Source organism: Echiichthys vipera (genome assembly GCF_963691815.1).
Source record: "Echiichthys vipera genome assembly, chromosome: 8".
NCBI classification, from domain to species: Eukaryota; Metazoa; Chordata; class Actinopteri; order Perciformes; family Trachinidae; genus Echiichthys; species Echiichthys vipera.
In genome coordinates this window covers 18,664,089-18,690,291 of record NC_139833.1, presented here as the reverse complement: position 1 = coordinate 18,690,291, position 26,203 = coordinate 18,664,089, and the positions used below count along the sequence as shown (strand labels likewise).

General features: G+C 40.5%; 1 protein-coding gene across 1 annotated transcript; it reads left to right on the top strand.

The window, feature by feature from the left end:
• The first annotated feature begins 1,767 nt into the window (after positions 1 to 1,767).
• Positions 1,768 to 25,692, top strand: LOC310950065 (IgGFc-binding protein-like). Its single transcript, XM_083917729.1, has 27 exons — positions 1,768 to 1,820; positions 1,913 to 2,046; positions 2,191 to 2,849; positions 3,902 to 4,335; positions 4,597 to 4,760; positions 5,694 to 5,870; positions 6,684 to 6,909; positions 8,109 to 8,354; positions 8,729 to 8,830; positions 9,438 to 9,585; positions 9,806 to 9,926; positions 10,145 to 10,477; positions 11,089 to 11,260; positions 12,782 to 12,879; positions 14,141 to 14,271; positions 15,556 to 15,725; positions 16,007 to 16,221; positions 16,347 to 16,541; positions 17,296 to 17,484; positions 18,341 to 18,765; positions 19,204 to 19,322; positions 20,345 to 20,541; positions 20,844 to 20,982; positions 22,321 to 22,503; positions 23,086 to 23,228; positions 24,246 to 24,592; positions 25,322 to 25,692. Exons 4-27 carry the CDS (start codon positions 3,984 to 3,986, stop codon positions 25,551 to 25,553), a joined length of 4,824 nt encoding a protein of 1,607 aa, XP_083773855.1. The 5' UTR covers positions 1,768 to 1,820; positions 1,913 to 2,046; positions 2,191 to 2,849; positions 3,902 to 3,983; the 3' UTR covers positions 25,554 to 25,692.
• The last annotated feature ends 511 nt before the right edge of the window (positions 25,693 to 26,203 follow it).

Genomic DNA, 26,203 nt, shown 5'->3' with positions numbered 1-26,203 from the left:
AAAGCCTTGTCAATACACAAAAGGGTAGTCTACCCAGTCATTGTAGCAGGTCAGAGTGTGGTCTATACCTACTCTGTAAAGTGTCCTGAGATAACCTTTGTTATGATTTGGCACTATAAATAACATTGAATTGAATTGTGAGTGGAATACTGACAGGGTAATAAAGGTCTTGAATTACCCTGAGGGGATTTCATTAACAGTAATGACCCACTTGCTTATTATCCTGCTTATTAAACCGATACTTACTAAAAATATATATATATAATTTGACACAAAATATTGATTTCAGTGGGGTTTTACACAGCTAGCATCACAGTGGCCTTGACCTTCAATCTCCTAAATCTAACAAGGAGTTCATCCTCTAGTCCAAGAGGAAATTTGCTCCACATTTGAAGAAAATATCTCGAGACATTCTTGAGAGCAAATTAAAAACACATTTCATGAGGACTTTATTTTACACATGCACTGCCAGTGTTATGAATGACAAGAACACATTTTCAGGTGCAAAAAGACCACTTCAACAACAAATTTCAAGAAGGGTCATCTCAGCTGAAATGAGACGACGAGGGAATGGTGTGATGATATTGCAGGATGAAGAGGTGCGATGGTTGATTGTTTTAAGTGTCTGGGTGACATTGTCAAACACATTAGGCCTCCACCTTGCCTGTGGTCAGTGTAATCCCAACAGATAAAAAACAAAACAAACATACAAAGCAGAACAAAAGAATAGCACGTGATTGTGTATCTACACGTCTGCCTCACACTTACTGTTATAAATATCCCTCCATCCTGCCTCCCTCTGAGGTGTTCTTCATGATCTGCTACAGGTACAGTACAGATGCCTCTGGTGATAATTGTGGTGGTTAGGGAGCTTTAATATTATGACATTGGATCTTGACTAATTTAACGGGAATGTTCAGCTTTGGAAAGTGTGAAACTTAAATTTTTTATAGTAGTTATATAAAGTAATAGAGATAGTCTCCAGGAACTATGACTGTGGGTGATGAAATGGAGTTCATATGTACTAAATCTACGGGCAGTTTATAGATAAAAAGAAGTTCAGTTTAGATGACAGAAAATATGTTTTTTTTTTTTTTAATCAGTATTGATTCTAATTTTCTCTGCATGATAATAATACACATTTCAGTTGTTAATCTAGAAAAGACATTACTTTACCAATACATAACATTAGTTTACATTTATTTTGTTTGACTTAGTAAAAAGCTGCACTGTTTTTTTTATTAGATGTTCTTATCATTTTTTGCAGTGTCATCTAAAACCATATTACAGGCTCATGGTAACTTTAAAGTATTTTTTAAAACTATGGTCTTACATTTTCAGGCTCCTTTAACTTACGCGCCTGATTTTATATACTACTTAGATAATACACATTAAAAAAAATAATAATGTAAATACAGTATATAAGGGTTAACTCGTTCTATTGCCCCTTTTAAGCGTCTCAAGCTAGTTATTCTGTCAGGGCGTGTTTTTCTTTTAACATCCATATAGTACAGGTTGGAGTCGGTTTGATGACACACACACACACACACACACACACACACACACACACACACACACACACACACAAACACACACACACACACATACATACACACACAGTTGTTTATTTGGTATAACAAACACAGTCCAAGGCAAATCCTTTTCTCTTTGATCCATCATGTAACATTATGAATATTGATTTTAAATATTTTTAACCATTCTCTCTCTCTCTCTCTCTCTCACTCTCGCTCTCCCTCTTCTAGCTATGGAAATAAATCCTCTGGCGGTGTGTTTGGCTATCTGTGCTGCACTCTTGGCAGGTATAACTTCAGGAGACCAGCAGTATATATACAGAGTACTAAATCTAAATCTTTTGTCATGCCTTATTTTAAGTCTCTTCTCTCTTCTCCAGTGTGTCACGGTTGTTCTACAGGAAAGGAGTTCATCACAGCATTTCTTCCTAATCACTATCATGTTATAAAAAAAGATCACAGACTCCATGTGGTTCTGACTGCTCAGGAATCTGAAGCCAATGTTCACATACAGGTGAGAATCATACTTTTAAGTAAACAAGGCCTTGAATAATCATACACTGTGCAGATGCCAGCATCTTGGCAAATACAAATATAACTATGAAAAGTAAAATGTAGCCCATGCCTGTTTAACAAATCCAAAATTATTTATCTGCAGGTGGCTTCAGCAGATTTCTCCAAACGGTTGACCCTCTCTGCAGGTGAAAGCCGCTGGGTTTCTCTGCCATGTGGATTAGAGCTGCAGAAACCATTTGTTAATGAAAACTCAGCTATTCGAATCTCATCTAGTGCTGCAATCTCTGTGGTGTCTTTCAATCGTCGCCCCGACACAGGAGAGGGTGCGGTGATTTACCCAACAGAAGAGCTGGGTACTGAATACTTTGTGTACACACCCTTTGGAGGCTATAAGGGCACGGACAAGCTACTGGCTATCGTTAATGGTGATAGCCAGAACCAGATCACCATCTTACCTAGTGCTTCTGCGGTCCTAAAAGGTTGGGCCCGCTGGAAGCGTGGGGAGGCAGTGACCGTTACTCTGGCGCCCTATTCATCTTACCTTGTGCGAAGTTTTACCACTTTGACAGGCACCCAGATTAAATCCCAGCAGCCTGTAGCTGTCTTAGGAGGCCACCAGTGTCTGCGTCTTGTTGCGTCTTGTCAACATTTGTATGAACAGTTACCCCCTGTGGCAAGCCTTGGTAAAGAATACATAGTACCCAGCACCGGCCACAGTTCGACCAAAAACTGGGCAGTGATAGTCGCCGTTGAAGACAACACTAAGCTGACATTACTCAGTGGCCTAAGCGCAAATGAACAGTTGAGTTAATATTCTTTTTGATATACTGTTGAAGCTACATGTTGGTCTGCCAGTCTGTCTATCTATCTATCCAAATGTGCACATACCTACCCACCCATTCATCTATTATGACATTGTGTATACTAAAAAATAACATGTTAAACATATCAATCTAAGTTTTCTAATGGAAAAAACACCACATAGGAAACATTTAGGTTAATGCTGATGCTACAGAAACCACAAGCAAATTAAGAAACACATTCACCAATTTGACAACACAAAACCAAAATAATCTCCTGCAAAGTGCACATAACTAAAGTGTGTTAGCCTACAACACAATAGATTCAAGGGTCACATTAAAAATGAATGAACATGCTGGTACCGGTATATAGTCAGTGGTGTGTTTCCTATAATATCAGAAGCACACACTCAGAACATTAAAACTAAAATAACGTTATATACTATAATAAAGTTCTGCTGGCTTTTAGACTTACAGTGTTTTTGTATCTGCTTGTTTTCTGCATTGCAGTATGCCTTTAAATGTTGGGACATGTGTTGGCATTTTCTTCAGTATGTTAAATTTTGTGATACTGAACTTGAAGGTTGTTTATCAACCTTGGAAACTATGGAAGGCACATTGCATTCCCCAAAGAAAATATGTCCTGTAGAAAGAAGTACTTTGACAAAACCAGCTCCACTTTCTGTATGTTTTTCAATCACATCTTGTGGCCTTCATCAGTTGATGGAGTTTGCTCAGTTGTCATGTAGATGATTTTTACCCCTTCCGAAAAATAGAAATTTCCTTGGTCACCTGTTATCACATGATCGAAATGTGATAGTTAGGTCAACTCCATGACAACTGAGAAAACTCCATCCATAACAAGATTTCCTGGAAATGGACCTTCATTGTTTGTCAAACAATTATCCAATATGTTCCACCTTATGCTGATTAGATTATAGGAGGCATGCCACTATGTTATATTTCCATGAATTCAATGAAACGATCAAAATATATATCTAAACTTGACAACTCTTATCTAACTGAGTAAACTTATCACACTTACCCCAACAGTAAACTGAACAAAGCTGGGGACGACATCTTCCAGACATTTGCCTACAAACAGCCACTGGTTGTCAAGAGCAACAAGAAAGTAATGGTGCTGCTTCTTAGCAACAATAAACCACATGATGCTTTCCTAATTACACTGACTCCTACCTGCAAGCTTGCTACTGATTGGGCAGTGGAGACAGTGGATGGACTTCAGAGTGTTGTTGCTATTCTGTCAGAGAAGGAGGGGGCAGGGAGTGTGAAGGTGTGCATGAAGGAACAGTGCCACTCACCAAAATGGAACAACCTCCTGTCAGATAAGCGTTTTGTGTGGTCCAATGTACCAATGGGGAAAAAGCAGAGTCATGTGAAGGTGCAAGGTGATGCCCGTATGGCAGTCTACGCCTATGGTGGGGAAAAACACATAGGATATGGCATTGCTGGAGTTTGTTCTGAAGGTACAAACACACTTAGATTTCTTGACACATTTGCATGAAAACGATGTATTGATTAAGTTGCAATATTTCTACATGAATATCCCACAATGCAGAATGTTTATTTTCAATTACTGACTAAAGAGATACCACTTTATTTATGGCTGCAAGGAATGAGAGAAAATTGATAGTGCATAAGTGATAAGTAATACACTCAGTGACACAATTAAACGTATCTGCAATGAGGATACATGTTCCAATATAGTGTTTTGTATTTCCTTGCAGGCACCACCTCTCCTACACCACCCCCAGATCCCTGTGAACAGGTGAAATGTCGAGCAAAGGAGCGTTGTGAGAACGGAGAATGCGTCCATGTTACTACAGCAACCTGCCATGCACTAGGGGACCCTCACTACTCAACATTTGATGGCCGACGCTATGACTTCCAGGTAGGGTTAGGACAGCTTTAGCAGTCATCACCAGCTATTTTGTATAGAGTATATGTCTCTTGATGAATTTTGTTGAGGCCAACAGGGACACTAAATTGGGCTACTAAAGTGTTATTTAGAAGTTGGACAATATGTTCCTGTCCTAACCTCTGAGCTGTTAGTTTAGGAGTCTAGGTAGAACACGCAGGACATGACGCAGATTATATCAGTCATGTAGCCGGTCCATAATTTGGTCATAAACAACGATCACTTGGCATTCCTTCAACTATTTTAGCGCCAGCCCTTACCGTTGGAAGTTCCCGTATCTCGTCACCGCTCTGTTAGACATTTTTGTTGGCGTAGTCTGGTAAATCACCCTTGGATGTTTGTATTCTTACGGTTTTGCATCAGCCACATGATAGAATCATCAAATTCTCCGGACAATACCCTGCCCTTTTAACAAATAAGCTCATTAGCCAGACTGGAGAGCTTGGAGGGTAAACTCTTTGTGATGTCTGGTCCAACTGATTCAGCGTTCTTACATGCAGCTCCTCCAGGTAATGTCTAGATAATTTCAGGACTGCAGTGCATGTGTGAAAGGTGCTTTACAGAAACGCATGCCAGTAGATGCTAGCTTATTGTTGGGAGTGTTAAAAGTGAAGAACAAGGTTGCCTGTCGACTTAATTTGCCAGTTGTGTGATTTCTTTGGTCGGCACCCATTTCACTCCAAAGACTATTAGAGTATAACGAGCCCCAAACTCACCTTAGGGAGGTGGTCTGGTGATGATTTGGTTGCAATCTAGCATGCCTTGAAGCTTACATCGTACGGTCCGGATCCTTTTCACACAGTGTGATTTTCATAGAGCTTCGAGATTGCTGTTATTGCACAGTGCATATAACCTTTAATCAGCAGTACATATGGTTTTGTTTCATTCATTCACCTCTCATTTCAGGGTACCTGCACTTACGTTATGACAACAGTTGAAAAGATGGCTGCTGACCTTGTGCCTTTCACTGTGACGACCAAAAATAACCATCGAGGTAACAGCCGAGTTTCATATGTGAGGATTGTAACTGTCAGTGTTTACAAGCAGACAATTGACATCGGCAGAAACAAAAGACAAGTCCAGGTAAGAGATTCCCTATTCTGCTGAAATCTGCTAGAACAAGCAATTAATGTAATTATCAGTGCAATGTATGAATTAAGTTGTGTCGTTTCATATATTCTTCACTCTAGCTTTAAAACAGAGCTCAGTAATGTCGGCTGAGATCGTCAGGGGTCCTGCAGGTCTCAGAAAGTCAATATAAAAAAATAGAAGCAGCATCACCAAACCTATCTCGACACTCATGTGAATTGATACTTTCTTACAATCTAATTTTCATACAACTAGTTAAGTTTAATTTATTTTAAACACATAAAAAGTGCAAAACAACTGAAGCAAACTTTCACAAATAAAATAAACAACTACACACAACCTTCTCTCAATGAGCTTGTATTCACATGCATTTACAGGTTTCACCATTATTCATATGCAGTGTTACAGACAGAGGTAATTCTAGAGTCTGTTGGGGCCCTAAGCATATAATCTGACACACCATCAAAATAATTGCAAAATGTGAACATTTTCTTATTTCAAAAGTTCACAAACAACAAGGGTTCAATCTCTGTTAGTTCCAAAATATGAACCAAAAAAAAAAAAAAACTTATTATATATTGAATATATATATATTCAATATATAATATGTTTATATATTGAATAATAAAAAACGTATATATATATATATAATATATATATAATATGTTTTTTATTTAATATATAAATAACAAACAGGAAGAAAACAACAACAATAAAACGAGATCAATAAAAACTTGGGTGGTGGCAAACAGCACCTCTGGTTAGATAAACAGTTTGTTAGAATTATTGTTCTGTTTTTACCCTCAGGTGAATGGAGAACTTCAGTACTTGCCTGTCAGTTTGTTAGATGGCAAGGTTTCTGTAACGCAGAGTGGAATCTATGCTCACCTCACCACTGACTTTGGCCTGAGTGTAAAATATGACTGGAACATGAAGCTGTACATCACAGTGCCATCCTCCTACTATCAACACCTCGGAGGCCTCTGTGGGAACTACAATGGAGACAGGAGTGATGACCTGCCTGAACCAAGGGGTGAGGAAGGGGGCATGAAAAGATAATACTGTAGGAGAGATGGTTGTGTAGAACAAGTTGTCCATATAATATAAGTTCCAATATCCAATAGAGGTGGAAATTAGACTTTCTTCCCAGAAGTGTTGAATTGGTATGCAGTGCGCATGGAAGTGAGTTTTTAATGCCCTTATGCATGGGGCACACAGGGGTGGCTGTGACTCAGAGGCAGAGCGGGTCATCTTCCATTTGATCGATCCCCGGCTCTTCAGCTCCGCAAGTTGAAGTGTCCTTGGGCAAGACACTGAACCCCGAATTGCTCCCTGTGCTGTGCATGGGTGTGTGAATGTGGTGTGAATGGTTAGATTAGATTAGATAGTATTTAGATGTTCACTGCCATCAGTATGAATGTCTGTGTGAATGGGACAATGCGAGTCCATTTACCATGGAAAGACGCTGGCTGACATGTTATTGTCTAGGCAAAATGCTCGCAGAGGTAGGTATTTACAGTCAAAAATGATATAACCCAAGTTGGGTTTATAGAAATAGAAAGTGGGTACATCAAAGCTTGGTAATTAAATTATAATAAAGAGGGACTAATTAAGTAATACAGTGTAATTACAGAAGAAATAACCAGGTAATGGCTTGTTTTTTTTTTTATCAATGGGTATATCAGGTTAATATTAGACTGAAATGTATGGAACAGAGGAATGAGGGCCTACAACAAAGGCTTCTATTTGGGGAAAACATTTAAAGATATAAACAGGGAAAATAATAATAATAATAATAATAAACAATAATAGTGTAGTAATAATTTGGAAATTATATGGTAACATTCTAACGATAAATGCTAACACATAATCAGTGCAATATTTGGAAATAACGATGTAATATAGGTGGATGTTTTCACATGAAATATCTTGGTTCAAATGTTCCCTTTTCTTTCAGTGATCTATTCATGTTATGTAAGGTAAACAATGATGTATATACCAATAAAATTACACGCAATTAAAAATAAAAAGAAACAAACACATTTAATACTGTATATCTTTAACAGAGACGCTCACACAGTAGCCACAACAAACAGTTTCCTGTTCCTCTTCGGACTTATCGGGGATAGCTCAACAAGCTTCAGAAGTGAACATTCAATTGCAAACTCACCCACATCTTGTGATTTTATTGCTTTCCGTTCAAACTGCAGTCTTGTTGTATGTCTCTTGCAGGCTCCAGTCTCTCTACTGTACTGACCATGATCAAAAAGTGGAAGACAAATGAGTCTGATCTGTTCTGTAATGATAACTGTGGTGGTCGCTGTCCCCACTGTTCACCAAAGCAGCAGAACCACTACCGCAACCCCAAACTCTGTGGGATTATCATAAAGGCTGATGGACCATTTTCAGCCTGTCACAAAAAGCTTGAGTCCTCGCTGTACCTCGACAACTGTATCTATGATGTCTGTATCAATAAAGGTGAGAATATATACTCTGTCACAGTTTTGGGGTGGAATACACACTAAAAATATCCACAAATCAAAAGATTGATGTTCACCCTCACATGCATAAATTAGCCCACAAGCCTAGATTATTTTACTTAAAGTAAAACTTTAGAATAAGAAAAAAACAAGAATAAAGAAAATCTTACAAGCCACGAGCAGACATTTATTCTGGACAATCAATACATAAAATAACTTGCCAGAGAAATGCCTGCTGTGCTGTTCCATCCCTGTGACTGTGTCTACAAGGACACAAGCAAATCCTATTATGGTCTGTAGGTTGTTTGCCTTGACACTTGCTGTTGTGTGCAGAGTTCCTGTAAATAATAATGTGTCTGTGTGTTTGTCCAGGTTCAAAACAACTTCTCTGTGATAACCTGAAGAGCTATGCTGATGCCTGTATGCTAGAAAACATTAAAGTCGACCCTCAGTGGAGAATGGTTACCAAATGCTGTAAGTCATTAACCAAAATATGATTTCTTTGAATGCAGTCCTAACTGCAAGTGCTGTACCTTACCATGATCTAGTTTCTTAGCAGTGTGGTCTGACAAAATTTGTCAGTGGAAAGCCACAGAAAAAGTCGGTCGGAAATGACCTAAAACATGAGGTTGATCAAACTGATTCATAAAACTGGCTTCCAGTCAGTGTGTGTTACAAGTGTTACATTTCCTTTTACTGGCGAGATTCATCAGCTCCCGACACATCATCTGAAAACAAGGAAATAGGACACCTGTACAGTAAAGTTCTTACTATCCACAAATATTTCTAGTTGCCACACAGGACACACCCTAACCTAAGTACTCTGTGACGAAATGTGAATTTGGATTGCTTTGCTACAGTAGCTCTGGTCATTTGCTCTTTCAGTCTTCAGTCTTCACGTCTTCAAGGGTCATGTGAGGCTACATCATGTAAAAACGCATATCAAAGGTCTCCAGACTCTGGAGACATACTGATATTCTTTGACAGTTGCATGGTGTTGTATTGATTTAGATATAGAGTATTGGTTCTCCCTGAGCTCAATACATATAATAATCATTGATCTCCACTCTCCCCTCCCCAGCCCTTGCTTGTCCAACAGGTAGCCATTATGAGGCATGTGGTTCAGCCTGCCCAGCTTCCTGCGCATCCCTAGACAGTGAAAAGATGTGTAAAGGACCCTGTGTGGAGGGATGCCAGTGTGATAAAGGAAAGGTGCTCAGTGGAGACAGGTAACAAAACTATGATGCTATTATTAATATAAAAAACTGATTCTTATCAAAACAGGCCCTTTTTGGATTAACCTTTGATCATTTAATAAGTGTGTGTGTGTATGTTCGTGTGTGTGTGTGTGTGTGTGTGTGTGTGTGTGTGTGTGTGTGTGTGTGTGTGTGTGTGTGTGTGTGTGTGTGTGTGTGTGTGTGTGTGTGTGTGTGTGTGTGTGTGTTTTAGATGTGTTTCTAAGTCTAGCTGTGGATGTCAGTACCAGGGCAGGTATTACCCATCAGCCACCACTTTCTGGGGTGATAACACCTGCACCACCAGGTGTGAATGCCTGAAGGGAAAAACCAAGGTTGGTGTGTGTGTGTGTGTGTGTGTGTGTGTGTGTGTGTGTGTGTGTGTGTGTGTGTGCGCGCGTGCGTGTGTGTGTGTGTGTGTGTGTGTGTGTGTGTGTGTGTGTGTGTGTGTGTGTATGTGTGTGTGTGTGTGTGTGTGTGTTTGTGTGCGCTGTTGTTTTCATCTCTTTCACTGTGATCTGATACTCTGTTGTGTTCTCCCTTTCTGGTTAAGTGCAAATCAGTTACCTGTAAGAAGAACGAGCTCTGTGCCCTGAAGGGAGGTGTAAGAAAATGCTACCCAACATCCTATTCAACATGCCAGGGCTCTGGAGACCCCCACTACACAACCTTAGACGGCCGGCGGTTTGATTTCCAGGGCACTTGTACCTATATCCTGTCTCAAGTCACCAAAGGAGCAGACCAGGACCTGGAATCGTTCAGAGTACTGGTCCAAAATGAGAACAGAGGGCGTAACAAGGCTGTGGCCTACACCAAGTCCGTCTCTCTCACTGTATTTGGTAACATCACCGTCAGCATGAGTCGTGTTTACCCAGGGAAAATGCTGGTGAGATTATTTATTATTTACCTCTAATCCTCCTCACCAAAGCTCCATATACTGTAAAACTCTTTAGTGCAGTAACAGAAGACCTACTGTAGGGACAGAGAAAGTTTTCATTGTTTACATTTAAACTTTTATTTTATTCTACTATGCCCAGTCTGGGCTTGGCCTCCAGAAGTGCTGCTTGCAGTGCTCTTGATAATTTGATCGACTTCACACTCAAAAATGCACTCCTCTGGATCCTCAGCAGTATGCCTACCAAGAGTGAAGTCGATTGGATAAACAGTTCTTCAGACATGCAAAGGACAGTCATTAATGCATACACACTCAGACAAACATTCCATCCTCTAGCTGTATGGTGCTGCTACAGCGCCACCTATTGACCACTTGGCACTTAATTTCCTATGGCCACTTTGGCATCATATCTACACATGTCCCCCATTCTTGTTTTAGTAGTACAATGCGTTCAGGAGATTTGAATATTATTTATGTAAGAAAGAGGGAGGGAAACCACTGAATCTGACTTTACTGGGGTAAAGTGGGACATCTGTTCCCTCTGCACAAACTGGTACACACCGATTCTATACAGGTCTGTAAAGTGTCCATCCCTTTCTCAGGTCAACAGTCGGTCCGTGAACCTACCTTACTCCACGGAAGATGGCGAGCTTTCCTTGTTCCGCCAGGGCTACTTTGGCGTTATGACTACAAATTTTGGTTTGACGCTCAAATTCAACTGGCAGCATCACTTCACCTTGACTTTGCCCAGTTCATACTCTGCTGCTACAGGTGGTAAGTCGGGAGTGCCTTACTTTGGGGTTGATAAGTTTACTGAACAATGTTTAAGCAAGCAATATTGGGCAGCAGCACCAAAGATGCAAGTCCTTCCCTATTCTTGCATGTTTAACCTGCTCCTGAGCAGATTAATTTAAGAGGATCGATCACAACCTGCCCAATCGACTGCCCATATACTGAAACCACATACACGCTTTTTTCCATCACCGCAGCTCACTTAACAGCTTTAGATCTTTCTCTTTACAACTATTACAAATGTCATTAGATCATTCACACATCACCTCGCTGAATATTATTTCTTGCTGCCCAATAATCATTTCCCGCTCCATGCATGGTTCTTATGTCGTTGCTTGTAATTAAGAAGTCATGCTTCAACCTGTATTGGAAATCTAAGAGTTACCTGAGCCGGTTGATTCCTAGCTTCACCACCATGCCAGTTATCAAGAATCACCCATAGACTATTTAAATAAATGGATGTTGCCTCAAGGTTTGTTATCTCAACTTGATCTAATCATACTCGCCTACGGGAGTTGCCATCTTGTCAGACTTTGACTCCGCCTCATTTCCTCTTACAGAGGGAGGGTTACCGAAGGGAGATACGTCGATCTGGCTGAAGTTCACCTCAGAAGTGAAGTGAGGGTCAGAGGCTAGCTGTTCCTCAAGACGTCACGTCCCTAATTATCCAGAAACTTTAATCCCAATAAAATAAAAAAACGAGCCTTGTACAAAACCTTGATTAGGTTTAATTATGCTGTGAAACAGCCTATTTAACATTGGGTTCTATAAGAAATTGCCCTATTATGAAACCTGCCCTAGTGGACACTCGGTGAACTGCAATGTTTAGGCACTTCCATATTGGATGAACCAGGAAGTCGCTGTGGTGGGGGCTTGGAATCACCAGTGTTGGGCTCAGTGAAGCCAGGTATCCCAAAGAGTAGTCTGGTTTACCAAATGTACAGTGCATAGATAAAGCCTCTAACAAGCCAACATTTTGCTTCATGTTTATTTCCCTTACACCAGGATAATAAACGGTGGCCAGACCAGAGTGCCATAGGTCTGGCACTACAAGATGAGGGGACAGACTTGCTTTGTGAAACAGGCCCCTGGTGGACTTCTAATTTATTCCAAGACCTGCCTGACAATGTCTCCGCAAGATATTCACTTGCTTGGTTTTTATTTCAATTTTCGGACACATCTTGTGCCCTCGCTTCCTCTGTTCAAGGATGGTCGCTGGTCCCATAAGCGAATGTCTTCCTGGATCTCTCCTGTTTCCTCCTGCCTTCAGTTTTAAAGTTAGACTAACCTTATCCTGATCCCAGCTCTGCACTACGCTGTACTGAGAATGATTTAGATCCAACCTCACTCTTGGAAAGACTGTAAAAATAAATTCCTTTAACGTATGTTTCATAAAAGATCTAGAGCATCACATGGTCACCATCTGTCCATGATTCAAATTATATTCATGATTCTTTATCAAATGTGTGACTGCTCTGGCTGTTGCTTGCTTCTCTTTATCAGGCTTGTGTGGAAATTACAATGGAAAACCTGACGATGACTTCATGAAAAGTGATGGCACCCAGACTAAACAAGTTAATGTCTTTGGCCACAGCTGGAAGGTGAGTATTAGTTGAGACTTGAAAGATGAAGACTTGACTTGAACATGAAAGTTAAAAACCCTTTAAGTCATACATTGTAGGCTCACAAAGCAAGCAATTCTTGATACATTACTCTTACTATAGTTACTCTTCTCTTCCTGACAAAAGTGGCTTCAAAGAGATTCTTCTTTATTTCAATGTTAATGGTAGGGTCCTCCACATCCTTGACGTCAGTTGATAAGCTAATATAAAGCTCCTGAGTTAGAAAAATCATGAAGAGGGAATTTTGTGCTGGAGAGACTGTAACGTTGAAAAGTACCCCCTTGATTTCAACAAAATAAACAAACAAAACAACAACAGCAACAAAAAAACTTTTATCCATCTAAGTCCTGTGCGCAGTGGGTATTCTGACTCCACCTGATGGATTGATTGGCATTAGCTCAGCATATCCATCTGGGAACTCTTGTTTGGAGATCTTTTGGGAAGGGGCAAAAATACGGGTAGCCGATTGGAAAAACCATCTGTCTATCGGACCAAATCAACCAATCAGATCAACAAAGCGTATAACGTACTAACAGAGCGCTGAGGCAAAACTCGGTTGGTAAAGGATATTTTTTCGTTTGAGTAACACGAATTTATGAAAAAAAGGCACAATTTCAGGTGTTCGGACCATATTCCAACAGAAGGATCCAAGAGAAAAAAGCATTAGCAAGGAGCAGGTCAGATTTGCATGTGTTGCGTCAAACATAAACCAGCCTTAAAACCAACGCTGACTGGACGTTCGCTTGGCAAACGGCTCCAAATTTCCTCGGTCAAGTAAAATACAGTGGAGCTCGCAAGATCAGGATAGTCTCATGAGGATATGCAGCAGTTGCCTCGTCTTTAAAACTGGGAGGTGCACAACCACGCACTGCAACAACTTGATGAAATTATTACAGCAAATACTTTCAGTTAAGAAAAGCCACAGGATAAAAGTGAGTTATAACATGAGTCTTATAAGAGGAGTTTGCCTGCCTTAGATTCAATGCAATCCCATTTATCCCCTCTTACTAATAATAATAATACCAGTTACTAAAAATAGAAAGATGCATTACAACATCGCTAGACATTTAGGCCTGTTTTAGCTTTTCTGTTAAGACCGACTTGAAAAATGTGAGGCTATCCTTTTAACTCACAATATCAAACAACAGCTTACTATCATTGATACATTATTTTTATTTATTTTTCAATCCAAATCTCTGCATATTTTTACAGTTTTGCATATTAATGTCTTTGAACCCAGGCAGGAGGAGAAGCTACCTGCAGTAGTGACTGTCCTGGTGGTAAATGTCCTGAGTGTGAGCCTGCGCTGCAGCTACGTTACCAAAAGCCGAGCTACTGCGGCATCATCGCTGACACACAAGGGCCGTTTAGGTAGGTACAACACTACCTCTGTTGAAAGATAGGCCTTTTCCGCAGAGGCCATTTGGACTTTCACAATAGGAAAAGCATTCATCTCATCATGTCACTCATCTTCAACCACTTATCCGGGGTTCGGTCGGGGGGGCAGCAGCTCTAGCAGGGGACCCCAAACTTCCCTTTCCCAGGCCACATTAACCAGCTCTAACTGGGGGATCCCGAGGCGTTCCCAGGCAAGTGTGGAGATATAATCTCTCCACCTAGACCTGGGTCTTCCCCGAGGCCTTTTCCCAGCTGGACGTGCCTGGAACACCTTCCTAGGGAGGCGCCCAGGGGGCATCCTTACTAGATTTCCGGGCATCTAGGAACAGCATAAGAGAAAATAAAGTTTCCCAGTTAGAATAGTGCAGTACCTTTCACCTAGCCTATAAACCAGACGAATCTGCTGAGCTTCCAGTGTCATTTGCTCTGACAGATACCTCTGAGCCCCTATCCATTCAGACAGATTTCCAATCACAACCTTTATCTCATGTGGGGCAAGTTAATGCTGGAATGTAGTTACCTGACACACCAAGCAATCTCCCTTCGGCCCAAATAAAGATTAATTTATTGTATTGCCTATATTTCTTGCCTAAAGTATTTTCAGAATTACATTTTAGTGTACTGTTTAGCTGTAATTTAGGAAGGTTTGTGACACACTCAACTCTACTTCGTTTAGTTGTTTTGATTAGTTGTAGGTTTGTCTAATTGCGTCCAGTTAACAGAGCCGATGCCAGACTACCTTTCACCCTCTCACACAGAATTACATGTGCCATTATCCTAAAGTAATCACTTCTGGATGTAATTAACTAACTTGCTGCTGTTTAGCAGAAGTTACATAGTCCCATTTTAAGGTAAAAGAGTGTCCTAGCCCTTTGTGTAAAACAAACTAAAGAGAGGAAAGATAGGTGTTAAGAAGGATCTACTGTGTCTTATCTCCCCCTATTGAAGGATAACTAGTATTTCACTAAAGAAATGGATTCAGATCAAGCACTTCATTCACACCTTTACGGCCAAGTATGCCTGTTATTTCACAGTTTAATAACCTTCTCCAAGGTTAAGTAAGAAACCATGTACAAATAAAGAAATAATGAACATGTGACACATTTTAAAAACCAACAACTAAATTAGTTCACTTCCAAAAAAAGATAAATGCCTACTCATTAAACTAAAGGGTTGTTACACCGGTACGATATACTGTATGTATGTGCCCTCACTTTGACTTTGTCTTCTGCTCTTCTTTCTCTTTCGCCCGTGCAGGCAGTGTCACAGTAAACTGGACCACACAGCCTTCCTGACAGACTGTGTTTTTGATTTGTGCATGTACCAAGGCCATGCCTCTGCCCTGTGTAACAGTCTATCAGCTTACAGCACCGCTTGTCAAGACGCAGGAGCTAAGGTGGAGAATTGGAGAACCGAAAAGTTTTGCCGTAAGACACACACCCACACATGCACGCACACACACACACACACACACACACACACACACACACACACACACACACACACACACACACACACACACACAGCTCCGCCATCCATTCATCAGGTAGTAACTTGTATTTTGTTCAGAAGTCAAATATGCACTAACCACTTTAGCTAAAGGATCATCCAACTGTGCCCCCATCCATGATAACGTACTTCACAGTAAGGAACATAATCGCTCTATTTTATTTTTTTAATTGACTCCCCATGCGTGTCCCTCTGCCAGCTCCATCATGTGGTACAAACAGTCACTATGAGGTGTGTGCCCCCAACTGCCAGCTGACCTGCAACGGCCTCAGCTCCCCTGAGGGCTGTGACGAAAGCGCGCCCTGCACAGAAGGCTGCGTGTGTGACAATGGATTCATGTTGAGTCATGACAAATGTGTACCTCTAGCAGATTGTGGCTGTCAGTACGAAGGACAGTATTATCAAACCGGACAGGTACTACCGCAGGAATGATGTCCAACACCCCCTCTACTCGTACAATTAATGCTGCTACACCTGCAGCTTCTGTTTCTAATATTACCGCTACTATTACTACTGATATGTCTTCTCTGCTCTCTCAGATGTTCTATCCAGGACAGTCATGCAGCACTCGTTGTGTCTGTTCAGAAGGTGGAGAAATAAATTGTGATCAAGAATTCCGCTGTTCAGTCAATGAGAAGTGCGTTGTGAAAGAGGGTTCAGCCTCCTGTTCACCCAAAAGTGTAGATTCCTGTTCTGTGAGTGGAGTCAGAGCAGTCAAGTCCTTCAATGGCCAGGTAAAGTACTTTTTTTTGTCCTGAACACAGACTTTATAATAAATGGACGTAGCCTCTAGGTTGAGGTCCGTTCTCTCAACTTGATCCAATCGTCTTCGCCTACGGGAGTCACAATCTTTTCAGACTTTGACTCCGCTTCATTTCTTCTAACCAAAAAAGGGCATGTATGTGACGTGGGAGGGACGTGGGAGGGAGATACTTCCATCTGGCTCATGTATACCTCCGAGGTGAAGTGAGGGCCAGAGGCTAACTGTCACTCAAGAGGCCGCGTCTAATTATTCAGAAACTTTAACCTCCAAGAAAATAAAAACTAGCCTCGTACACAAAATTCACCCCCCTCAGTGTTGTCACAGAGATATGACCTAAACATACAGACTAGAATGTTTATTGTCTTAAGAAGGTTTAATTATGCTTGTTAAAAATGGTCTTTTTAACATGGCGGTCAATGAGACATTTGCTTTATTATGAAACCTTTGGCCACATCGTGAACTGCAATTTTTGGCACTTCCATATTGGATCAACCATGAAGTGGCTGTGGTTGGGGCTTGGTTCTGAATAAAGTAAGCATATTACCCAGGATAATGTTTTTGAATATCTTGCAGTAATAACCCATTTAATCTTTTTCAAAAACATTTTCTTTTTTTAAATAGATTATTTTATAGATCTTTTATTTATTGTACCTTAAAGACAATCAGAGTGGAAGTTCTTCTGACGTAACATGAAATATCTTCTTATTTCTTTGTCCATACTTTAGACATATCCTTTGTGGGGAAACTGTGTGTTCACATTGGCAGAAGTGGAGGAGAAGGAAGGAGGGATGGAAGCCTTCTCTGTCTATGTAGAGCAGCAAACCAACATGGATGGTAGCGTCTCTCGCAGTGTGAAGCTCCAGGTGTACGACGTGGAAATCACTATGAAAACTGGGGTCGTTTGGGAAATTAAGGTACGACTGAAATGGATGATCATTGTTTTCGAAAGAATAAAAGTAACGCAACAATCTGCTGAGGCACAACATCGTCTATTTGTAACACTCAATTGATTGTTCATTTGGTAAATGTAGATCTTTCTAAGGATTTAAAATGACCTGCCCTTTTAACTCTTAATGGGTGAGTTAAGCTGGAATGTCAGACCTGGATTATACTCTCAACAGGACGCGTACACTTGACAGCTGTGGACAGAAGCATAGCAATTCTGTTTATATTACTCAACACAGTCCACACATCTACATATAATATATATTGCTTTAAAGATGAATTGTAGTCACAGATCTCTCCACATAGTGTCATACGTTTCGGGTTTCCAACACACCTGTGGTTTCTGCTCTTGTAGTGTATAAAAACATTTTGTGTGGTCACAAAAAACTGGGGAGTTAACACAGATGTCTGCACTGAGCCTACTCATACATTCTATAATGATGAAATGTATGTAATGCAGACCCTGGCAGACCTTGACTTACATGTGGACTCCAGACTTTACACTTCTCTTTCAGTATTTCTATTGTTCAACGTGTATCTTAATGTGCTTGATTTGTTATATAAATGTATATCACTCTCACCATTTATACAAACCAGCGAGTGCTAGTGAGCTACTTTTGGGACAACCAAACTTCTATGAACATTAACTACTGTAGGTATGATTCCTGTGAGGCCCAGTCAATGATGGTGTGGTGAAAAGGGGCTGTCTCATTTACACTAGTTTTCAGTTCTGGACACACATTCATCATCTGCAGCTGCTCCTGATGCGGGCCACAGCTATGGTACCGGTTTATCTAATGAAACAATTCATACTCCATGTCTCAGGTCGATGCCGTCAGAGTCTTCCTTCCGGTGTCACTGGCTGACGGAAAAGTGCGAGTGCACCAAAATGGCATCAACATCATCATTGAAACTGACTTTGATCTGAGGCTGACCTACGACAGCACAGCAGGAGTCTTCTTACAAATCCCATCCACCTATCGAAGCTTAACACGTGGACTCTGTGGCAACTATAATGACGACCCGTCTGATGAGGGTATGAAGCCGGAGGAAATAGCGGCAGATTGGGTTGTAGATATGGATGATACTCCATGTGAGACGGGCTGTGGCGCTCATTCCTGCCCGGAGCCTGGTCCGGGGGTGGACAAAAAGGCTAAAGAGGCTTGTGACCTCATCATAAGTAAGAAGAGCCCACTTTCAAGTTGTCACTCAACAGTGAACCCAACTCCTGACTACGATGCTTGTGTCAGGTAAGAAAATATCTGAACGTTCCTCTGATGTGGAAGTGATCATTATATACAATAACTCTGATCCCAGCGTGAGCGACCAAAAATCAACACAGTATTCTGACTGTAGATTTTCACTGTGTTCTTAACACTGACCAATCAGCTAGCCCGGCCACCAGGAGTTATTTCATACTGAACACTTCCATAACTTCCTTCTTCAAACATTTCAGGCGGCTGTCTGATCATATGCCTGCTTTTTTTTCTTGACCTGTCAGAGAGTTGTAGCATTGTCTCCATTCATTTGGTTTGGTAAGGGTTATTATTATTATTATGATAAGAAATAAAATGCAAAAAAACAAGATCCAAATTGTAATACAGAAAATTGTCCTTCACCGAATGTGAGCTTTTATGTCAAGACTGTTTCTGGTGTTTCCTATAATTAAATGGAAGTTTGTTTTTAAGGGAGATGTCTATAGATAAAGGGAGAAAAGACATCCTGTGTCGTCACATCCAAAATTACGTTACCGCTTGTCAACTTGCTGGAGCCAAGATAAGCGAATGGAGGAGCGACAGCTTCTGTCGTGAGTATGCTCGCTGATGCTGAATGTATCTTAAATCGGATGGATGTGTTAATTATCTGATGCAGTGCAGTGGTCCTTAGATTTTCATTGATTTATTTTTATTGATTTATTTTATTCTCACACAAATGACTGTTTAAAATCCATTAATTTAAGACAACATAGACGTATACAAGGGCCCTTCCTTCAACTTAAGATGAAAAAACAAACAATAACAATAAAATAGAGCGTTCAGGAAAATACCACACAAAATGATGAGTCCCTATATTAGTCCAAAACATACCTCCTGATCCTTCCCTCAAATATTATGAAATTCGACTTTTTAACATTCAGTGAGAGCTTACTGAGTTAAAACCATCTTGCAACTCTAACCAATTCTTCATTTGTATTATTTATGAGAGTGTAAATGAGTATGTGGTAAAATCATACTGGTATGGATGAAGTGTACAACACTGGTAAAATACAATAATAAAACATAGCAACATAAAAAACACATTTGTGTTTTCTGAAAGTTTTTTTTCAAAGTGTTGCGATTTCTCTTTTTTTTGTTATTATCCTGATCAAACTGTCACTTGCAGTGTCTAATATACAAACTCTCTGATAAGGATGTGCAGGATTACTACCGATTTATTTTTTTCATGCGTAAATAAACCATGAAGATATTGATAAACACAAGGAAATTACTGTACGCCATTTAGAAATCCATTCTGAAATATAGTGGCTGGCCAGTGAGGTGGTCCATAACCCAGGCTGAAGTCGAACAACGTTACTCTCGCAGTGCTTAGGGGAGTTATTTTTTATCATTAGCAGATTTACTACAGGGGCAGTCTGTCATTTTTTGAATATACTATCTATCTCTTAATTGAATCTAATCTACTTATAATGCCCCATAATTGAATTTTCCAAATTAAAACCATTAACTTGTGAATTAACAGAAACCAGAAATCAGAAAAGCTGCAACAAAATCAACAGAAATCCTAACCTCTTTCCTAACCTCAGCCTCTCGGCCTTGTTCGCTCTTGCAGCTGTGACGTGTCCAGCAGGAAGCCACTATGAGCTGTGCTCCTCGTCCTGCACCGCCACCTGCTTCTCTCTGCTGAGGTCAGAGCCCTGCCCAGTGTGCCAGGAGGGCTGCCAGTGTGACGAGGGCCTCATGTCTGATGGGGTCCGCTGTGTTCCAGTGGAGAAATGTGGCTGCGTAGTCGATGGGCAATATTATGGGGTAATTATCATCGTCCCCAACAACTATTTTATCTTAGTACTTATTCAGCACAGTACGACATCTAGTCTAGCTGTGAATGTTGATTTGCGACCTACAGCTTAACATAATTATGTGTGTGATGTCATTGTGTACAGCTGAGTGAAGACAGTAAAAAGTATTTATGACCAATATTTAAAAAGCTAAGATGTCAGAAAATGGAAGACTTTGGCAATATCTCAAAACAAAAAAAAGCCCTTCTATGATAAGCATGACAGCAGCCAATGATTCTATGCGTGTTCTAATGCATCAGTGACTCTTTTCAGTCGGGTACAGCAATACTACGGGACGACTGTTCAGAGCGCTGTGAGTGCCAGGCTGGACAGTTCAGCTGCACCGCTACGGGCTGCAAGAAGGATGAGGAGTGTCGCAACAAGGATGGAATAGTTGGCTGCTACTTAACAGGTCAAATATTTACTAAGTCATGTGTTTCTATAATGTAAAAACAACATTCTGCTCCACTATTCTTCTGGGATGATCTATTGAGTCTTTTTGGATCAACGTATCAGCAGCTGAAAATCTGACCTCCACTGGTTTAACATCTCACCTTGTCGAGGTGGATGTAGATATTCACTCCAGGGAGCGTTAATACACTGACATCACCGGTGGCTGTGGCTACGCTTACAGCATGCCGGAAACTCGACTTTGAGTCGAGTCAAACTTTTAAGCCTGCTAAGTTTCTTTTTAAGATAAATATCTACAACAAACCCAGCCACCTTTCATTTGCAACTATTCTGCTTCAGCAATTAATGCTCCACGATGATTAGTGTTACTGTGGGAAGTAATGCAAGGGGCAATATTCAATGAATCTTTCTGTTTGGGATAAGGCTGCAAACGTTTTGAAGACATCATAGTCATGATGTTTGATTAGTTCAAGTGTCAAAAAAAGCTCTGAGATGATGATCTGTTTCTGTCTTTTCTCCTAAAACACAGCCATTTTAAGCCAGGGGAGCGGGGTTCAACTCCTGTCCATACTCAATTCTAAGGTGTTTTTCATGCCTAACCCTAAAAGTCACCTTTTGTTTTGTAAAATCGTTGCTTTTTGTGCATTGTTGTACTTTACTGAATATTAGTTGTATACAAGGGAATACAAAACATTTACAAAAATATAGATACACATATACATACAGTCTACACATACTTACATACTCACATACGTAAATTAAAAGTCCAACCTTTGCGCAAGTGGTCGTTTTCAGGTCCCTTACTGCTTTTTGTTATCCTAACCAAGTGTTTTTCATGCCTAACCCTAACCGTCATCTTTTGTTGGCTAAAATCGGTCACATAACATTATTTTTTTTGCGCTTCCGGTTTAGCGTATTTTGACTTTCGGTCGGGTCCTGCGGTCAGTCCGCACGTTTTTTCATATGAATATTTGTGCATAACGTCTCTGTTCATGAGAACATGTTGAATATTTGTGATCATGATTTAGAAACTGTAATGAACTAGAAGCTGAGGTTTCAGGTCACAAGACGAAAGATTTTAAAAGTACAACTTTCAAAATGCAAGACTTGAAGGCATTTTTGGATCTGTTGTCCAATGTGTGTTTAAATAATCTTTTAGGCTTAATACATTGTATTTGACCAATACTGATTTGTGTGTGTGTGTGCGTGTGTGTGTGTGTGTGTGTGTGTGTGTGTGTGTGTGTGTGTGTGTGTGTGTGTGTGTGTGTGTGTGTGTGTGTGTGTGTGTGTGTGTGTGTGTGTGTGTGTGTGTGTGTGTGTGTGTGTGTGTGTGTTTCAGACCCTTGTGCTGAGATTAAGTGCAGGGCAAAGGAGAACTGTGTGGTTTCAGAAGGCCAAGGAGTGTGTGTGGCTGATTCCAAGGCTTTGTGCTGGGTTATGGGCGACCCACACTACAGAACATTTGACGAATTGAGCTATTCATTCCAGGGAACCTGCACCTATGTCCTCGTCAACACCACAGGTTTGCAATTACCTTAGATATCTATGTGTTTGCTTCACTCAGGGTTTTAAGTTCATTTTTCAGCTCTTCAAAGACATTCATGGTGTTGCACTAATTCAAGTGTCAAAAATATCTGTATGAAGAAAGAAAAAAGGTTTGAAAGAGAAGTTCAAATGTTAGCCACTTCCTCCCCTCTGCACACAAAGAAGCAGATGGTCTGTTTCAGAGAGTTACAACAATGTGTTTTGTTTCTCAAACTTACTGTATACAAGCAGCTGGTGCAGCATCCTGCAGAAGCAGCCCAAATGAAATTCCATCAACCTCTATTGCATCTCAGGCTCACAAAACCTGCAATAAAACCTCACTATCTGCATGGGAAGATACCACTTGAGTCAGATATTCATGTACTGGTAAAAAAAAAAAATAACAATGTGTGTGAAATAATAATATGTGATACACTGTATTCTGCTGCGAGTCAAGTGACAGACTTTTCATACAACACTGATTGACACACAAAAAAAAGTATGACACACATTAAGTTGTTAAAATGTTGACACACTGTTGTCTGGCAAACATTGAAATGATTTATTCTGACTTCCTTAGGTCTGGATCCCTCCCTGCCACAGTTCACTGTGACTACCAGGAATGAGCGCCGTGGGAATTCTCATAGATCCTATTTGCGTTCTTTCAATGTGGAGCTGTTGGGCCACCGTATATCCATCGCAAAAGAAAGAGATGTCGTATTGGTGGGTCTTACTTAAAAATAGTGTCAGCACTGCCAGCATTATTAAACCTTTACACTTGAAATCTCACTGAATGATAACATTTATTAACACAATAACATGAAAATTCATTAGTTAAATGTTTTTTTCGGTATATCTAGGTTGTTTCAGCTATAATTGCTGTCAGTATTGATGACATTGTTCTGTCCTTTTTACAGTAATCGCTGAGACGTAGGGATGCAGTGAGCTAGAACCGAAGAAGTTCAGATAAAATATGTTCGGACTATCAAAACCTTTCCTTTCCCATGGAAGATATATATGTGTTGTATGGCGTTAAATGCTCTTTTTGCCTTTATTTTAGTTCTCTCACAACCAATGCCACATTTTCTGGTGATGATATTTTAATTAAAGCTGCAGTCGGCAACATTTCTTTGATCACATTCAGTGAAACCGACACTTTGCTCCAAAAGTAAAACATAAATCATGTCTGGTTCATCCTGTCAACTCAGCGCAGAGCTGTATGAGAGCTGACAGTTCGTGCACACACCACAGATCTATCCGGCTGCCTCACACATTACAATATCCCAGGCAAAACTCAGGTTAGGCATGCGCTAAATGACGTTAGCAGTTGCTATCTATGAGTAAGTTAGCCAGTCTTCGTCCTTGTAGCGTGTACTCCATGCCGTTGATTGATGAGAGAAGAGACAGGCCCGTTCACAGGAATCTGGTGCACATGCATTAACAAGCACTCGATGGGAGGGAGCGGAGGAGCTTGGTGGTACTGGGGGGGAGCGGCGTGAGAGTAGGAAACATTCAAAATATGACAGTCAACTCGATTTGCCAGACTTGCCCACTGCAGCTTAAATGGAGGTTAAATACTTCGGTTTTTATTAACACTTATTTTTATGGCCCAAATGTGGCAGAATATGTTCAATATATATACAGTACAAGTCCTTTTGTGGGTGACAGCAGTGCTAAATCACCATTTAACAATAAACATTTAATTTTAGAACCAGACTGTCTCTCTCTGCCTCTTTCTAGGTGGATGGTATTAAGGCAGAGCTCCCTGTCAATCTTGAAGAAGGCAGCATCTCCATAAAAAGATCTGGAATTAAAGGCATACTCCAGAGTGATATTGGTGTTGAAGTCACTTTTGACTGGTCCACACTTCTCATGGTGTCCATCAGCAGCAGTTACTACGGTAATGTCGCTGGGATCTGTGGAAACTACAACGGCAACAAGGAGGATGAGCTGACAACGGCTGAAGGCAGCACAGTGGCGAATGTGACAGACTGGGCCGGGACATGGAGCATCGAAGAATACGACCCATTCTGTTACCATTCCTGTGAGGGCGACTGTCCTCAGTGCTCGGACGAGGACCGTATAAGGTAATGTTATGTAATATTGAGTTTTATAGTCACTTAAATGACCAGTATTTTTTATAGATGTGTCTATCCCAATTATAAAATAATTAGAATAAATAATTAGCATAATTAGCTAAAACAAAGCACAGGTGAAGCTAGTGGGAATGCCAGTTCTTAACAGGGATTTGGTCTTTTATTTATTTGGTCAGAAACCAAATATATTACATCGGATATGGCTGCAACCAAAGCACAGCAACCGCTACCCATTGACGTAGCGGTAGCTGCAGTTTTGAATGATTTCAGTGGCCAGTTTTCTTTGAAAACGCCAAAGGCAGAAACTTGGCTTGGAGAAATTCCCTTCAAAGAAATTTTGTTTTTGCTTTATTGCTTACTTGTTTGGAATCTCCCAGTTACAAGAGTACGTCATCCGGATCGTTGGTCTGATTAGTTGTCCAAATGCATGGAGGCATTTGAGCTACGCCCACCTCTTGTGTTGAAGAAAATGACAGCAGCCTTCCCAGACCAACGTGCAATTGTACATGAACTTGGTCTGGCAATAGCCAGGCTACCGGTCAGGACTGCAAGTGTCTGTTTCAAATGTCATGATAATCCATCCAATAGTTTGGTGGACTGATCGACCAACATTGCCTTCAAAAAACTAGATTTATGCCTATTTAATCATCTGTATTTTCACAAGATGAAAATAAACCTAAAATATTTCTACAGTATCTTTTCTCCTTTGTTCCTCCACAGGTACACAGGTCCAGAGTACTGTGGGATTCTGAGTGATAAGAAGGGACCTTTCGCTGGTTGTCATGGTAGCGTGCCAGTAGCACAGGCTGTGTCAAAATGTTTGTACGATGTCTGCGTCAATGAAGGACGGCAGGAAGTACTGTGCGAGGCCCTGAGCAACTACCTGGCAGAGTGCCAGGAAGCTGGGGCATCAGTGTTGCAATGGAGAAAATTGGCCAACTGTGGTGAGTGAGATACAGTAAATTTTTAGGATTGGCAAAAAAAAGGCTTGGGCCTGTTTCCATTTTTGGTTATTGATTAATCAGATTATATTATGTGAAATGGATCAAAGTAAACATGTATGATATTGTTTTGGTCTGTTGCATATTCACACGGGGTTATGGTTTATTCCTTAAAATGTATAACCAAATTAAATAAAGAAAATACTACAAACTTACATAAAGTCACTAATTTATGAGAATTTTAAGATAACCTCATGGAATAAGATATTGGTGGATGGGTTGCAGGAGGCTGAAGTAACATACCATTAATAAGGAAAATTCATTCATTCATTCATTTTATTAAATTCACTAGAATGTGAAAACAGCAGAGCAGAGCTTTCCCACAATATTTGCTGCAGTGACTTTACTGCATGCATGGAAACGTTGCAATTACTAAGAAGCTGCCTACCTAATCATTTACAGGGACTGGTAGAAGGGGAGTGGAAGTGTGCGGGGCAGGTGAATGATTTATGCATACACAGAAAAAAAATCGTTCTTATATGGTTCTTCAACAGATTCACTGGTTCATCAAATTTCTAACTGAAGAACCCCTTTATTTAGGAGATGGTTCTTCAAGCATTTTGTAATGGTTCATTCAAGTACTAAAGGTTCTTGGTAGCCT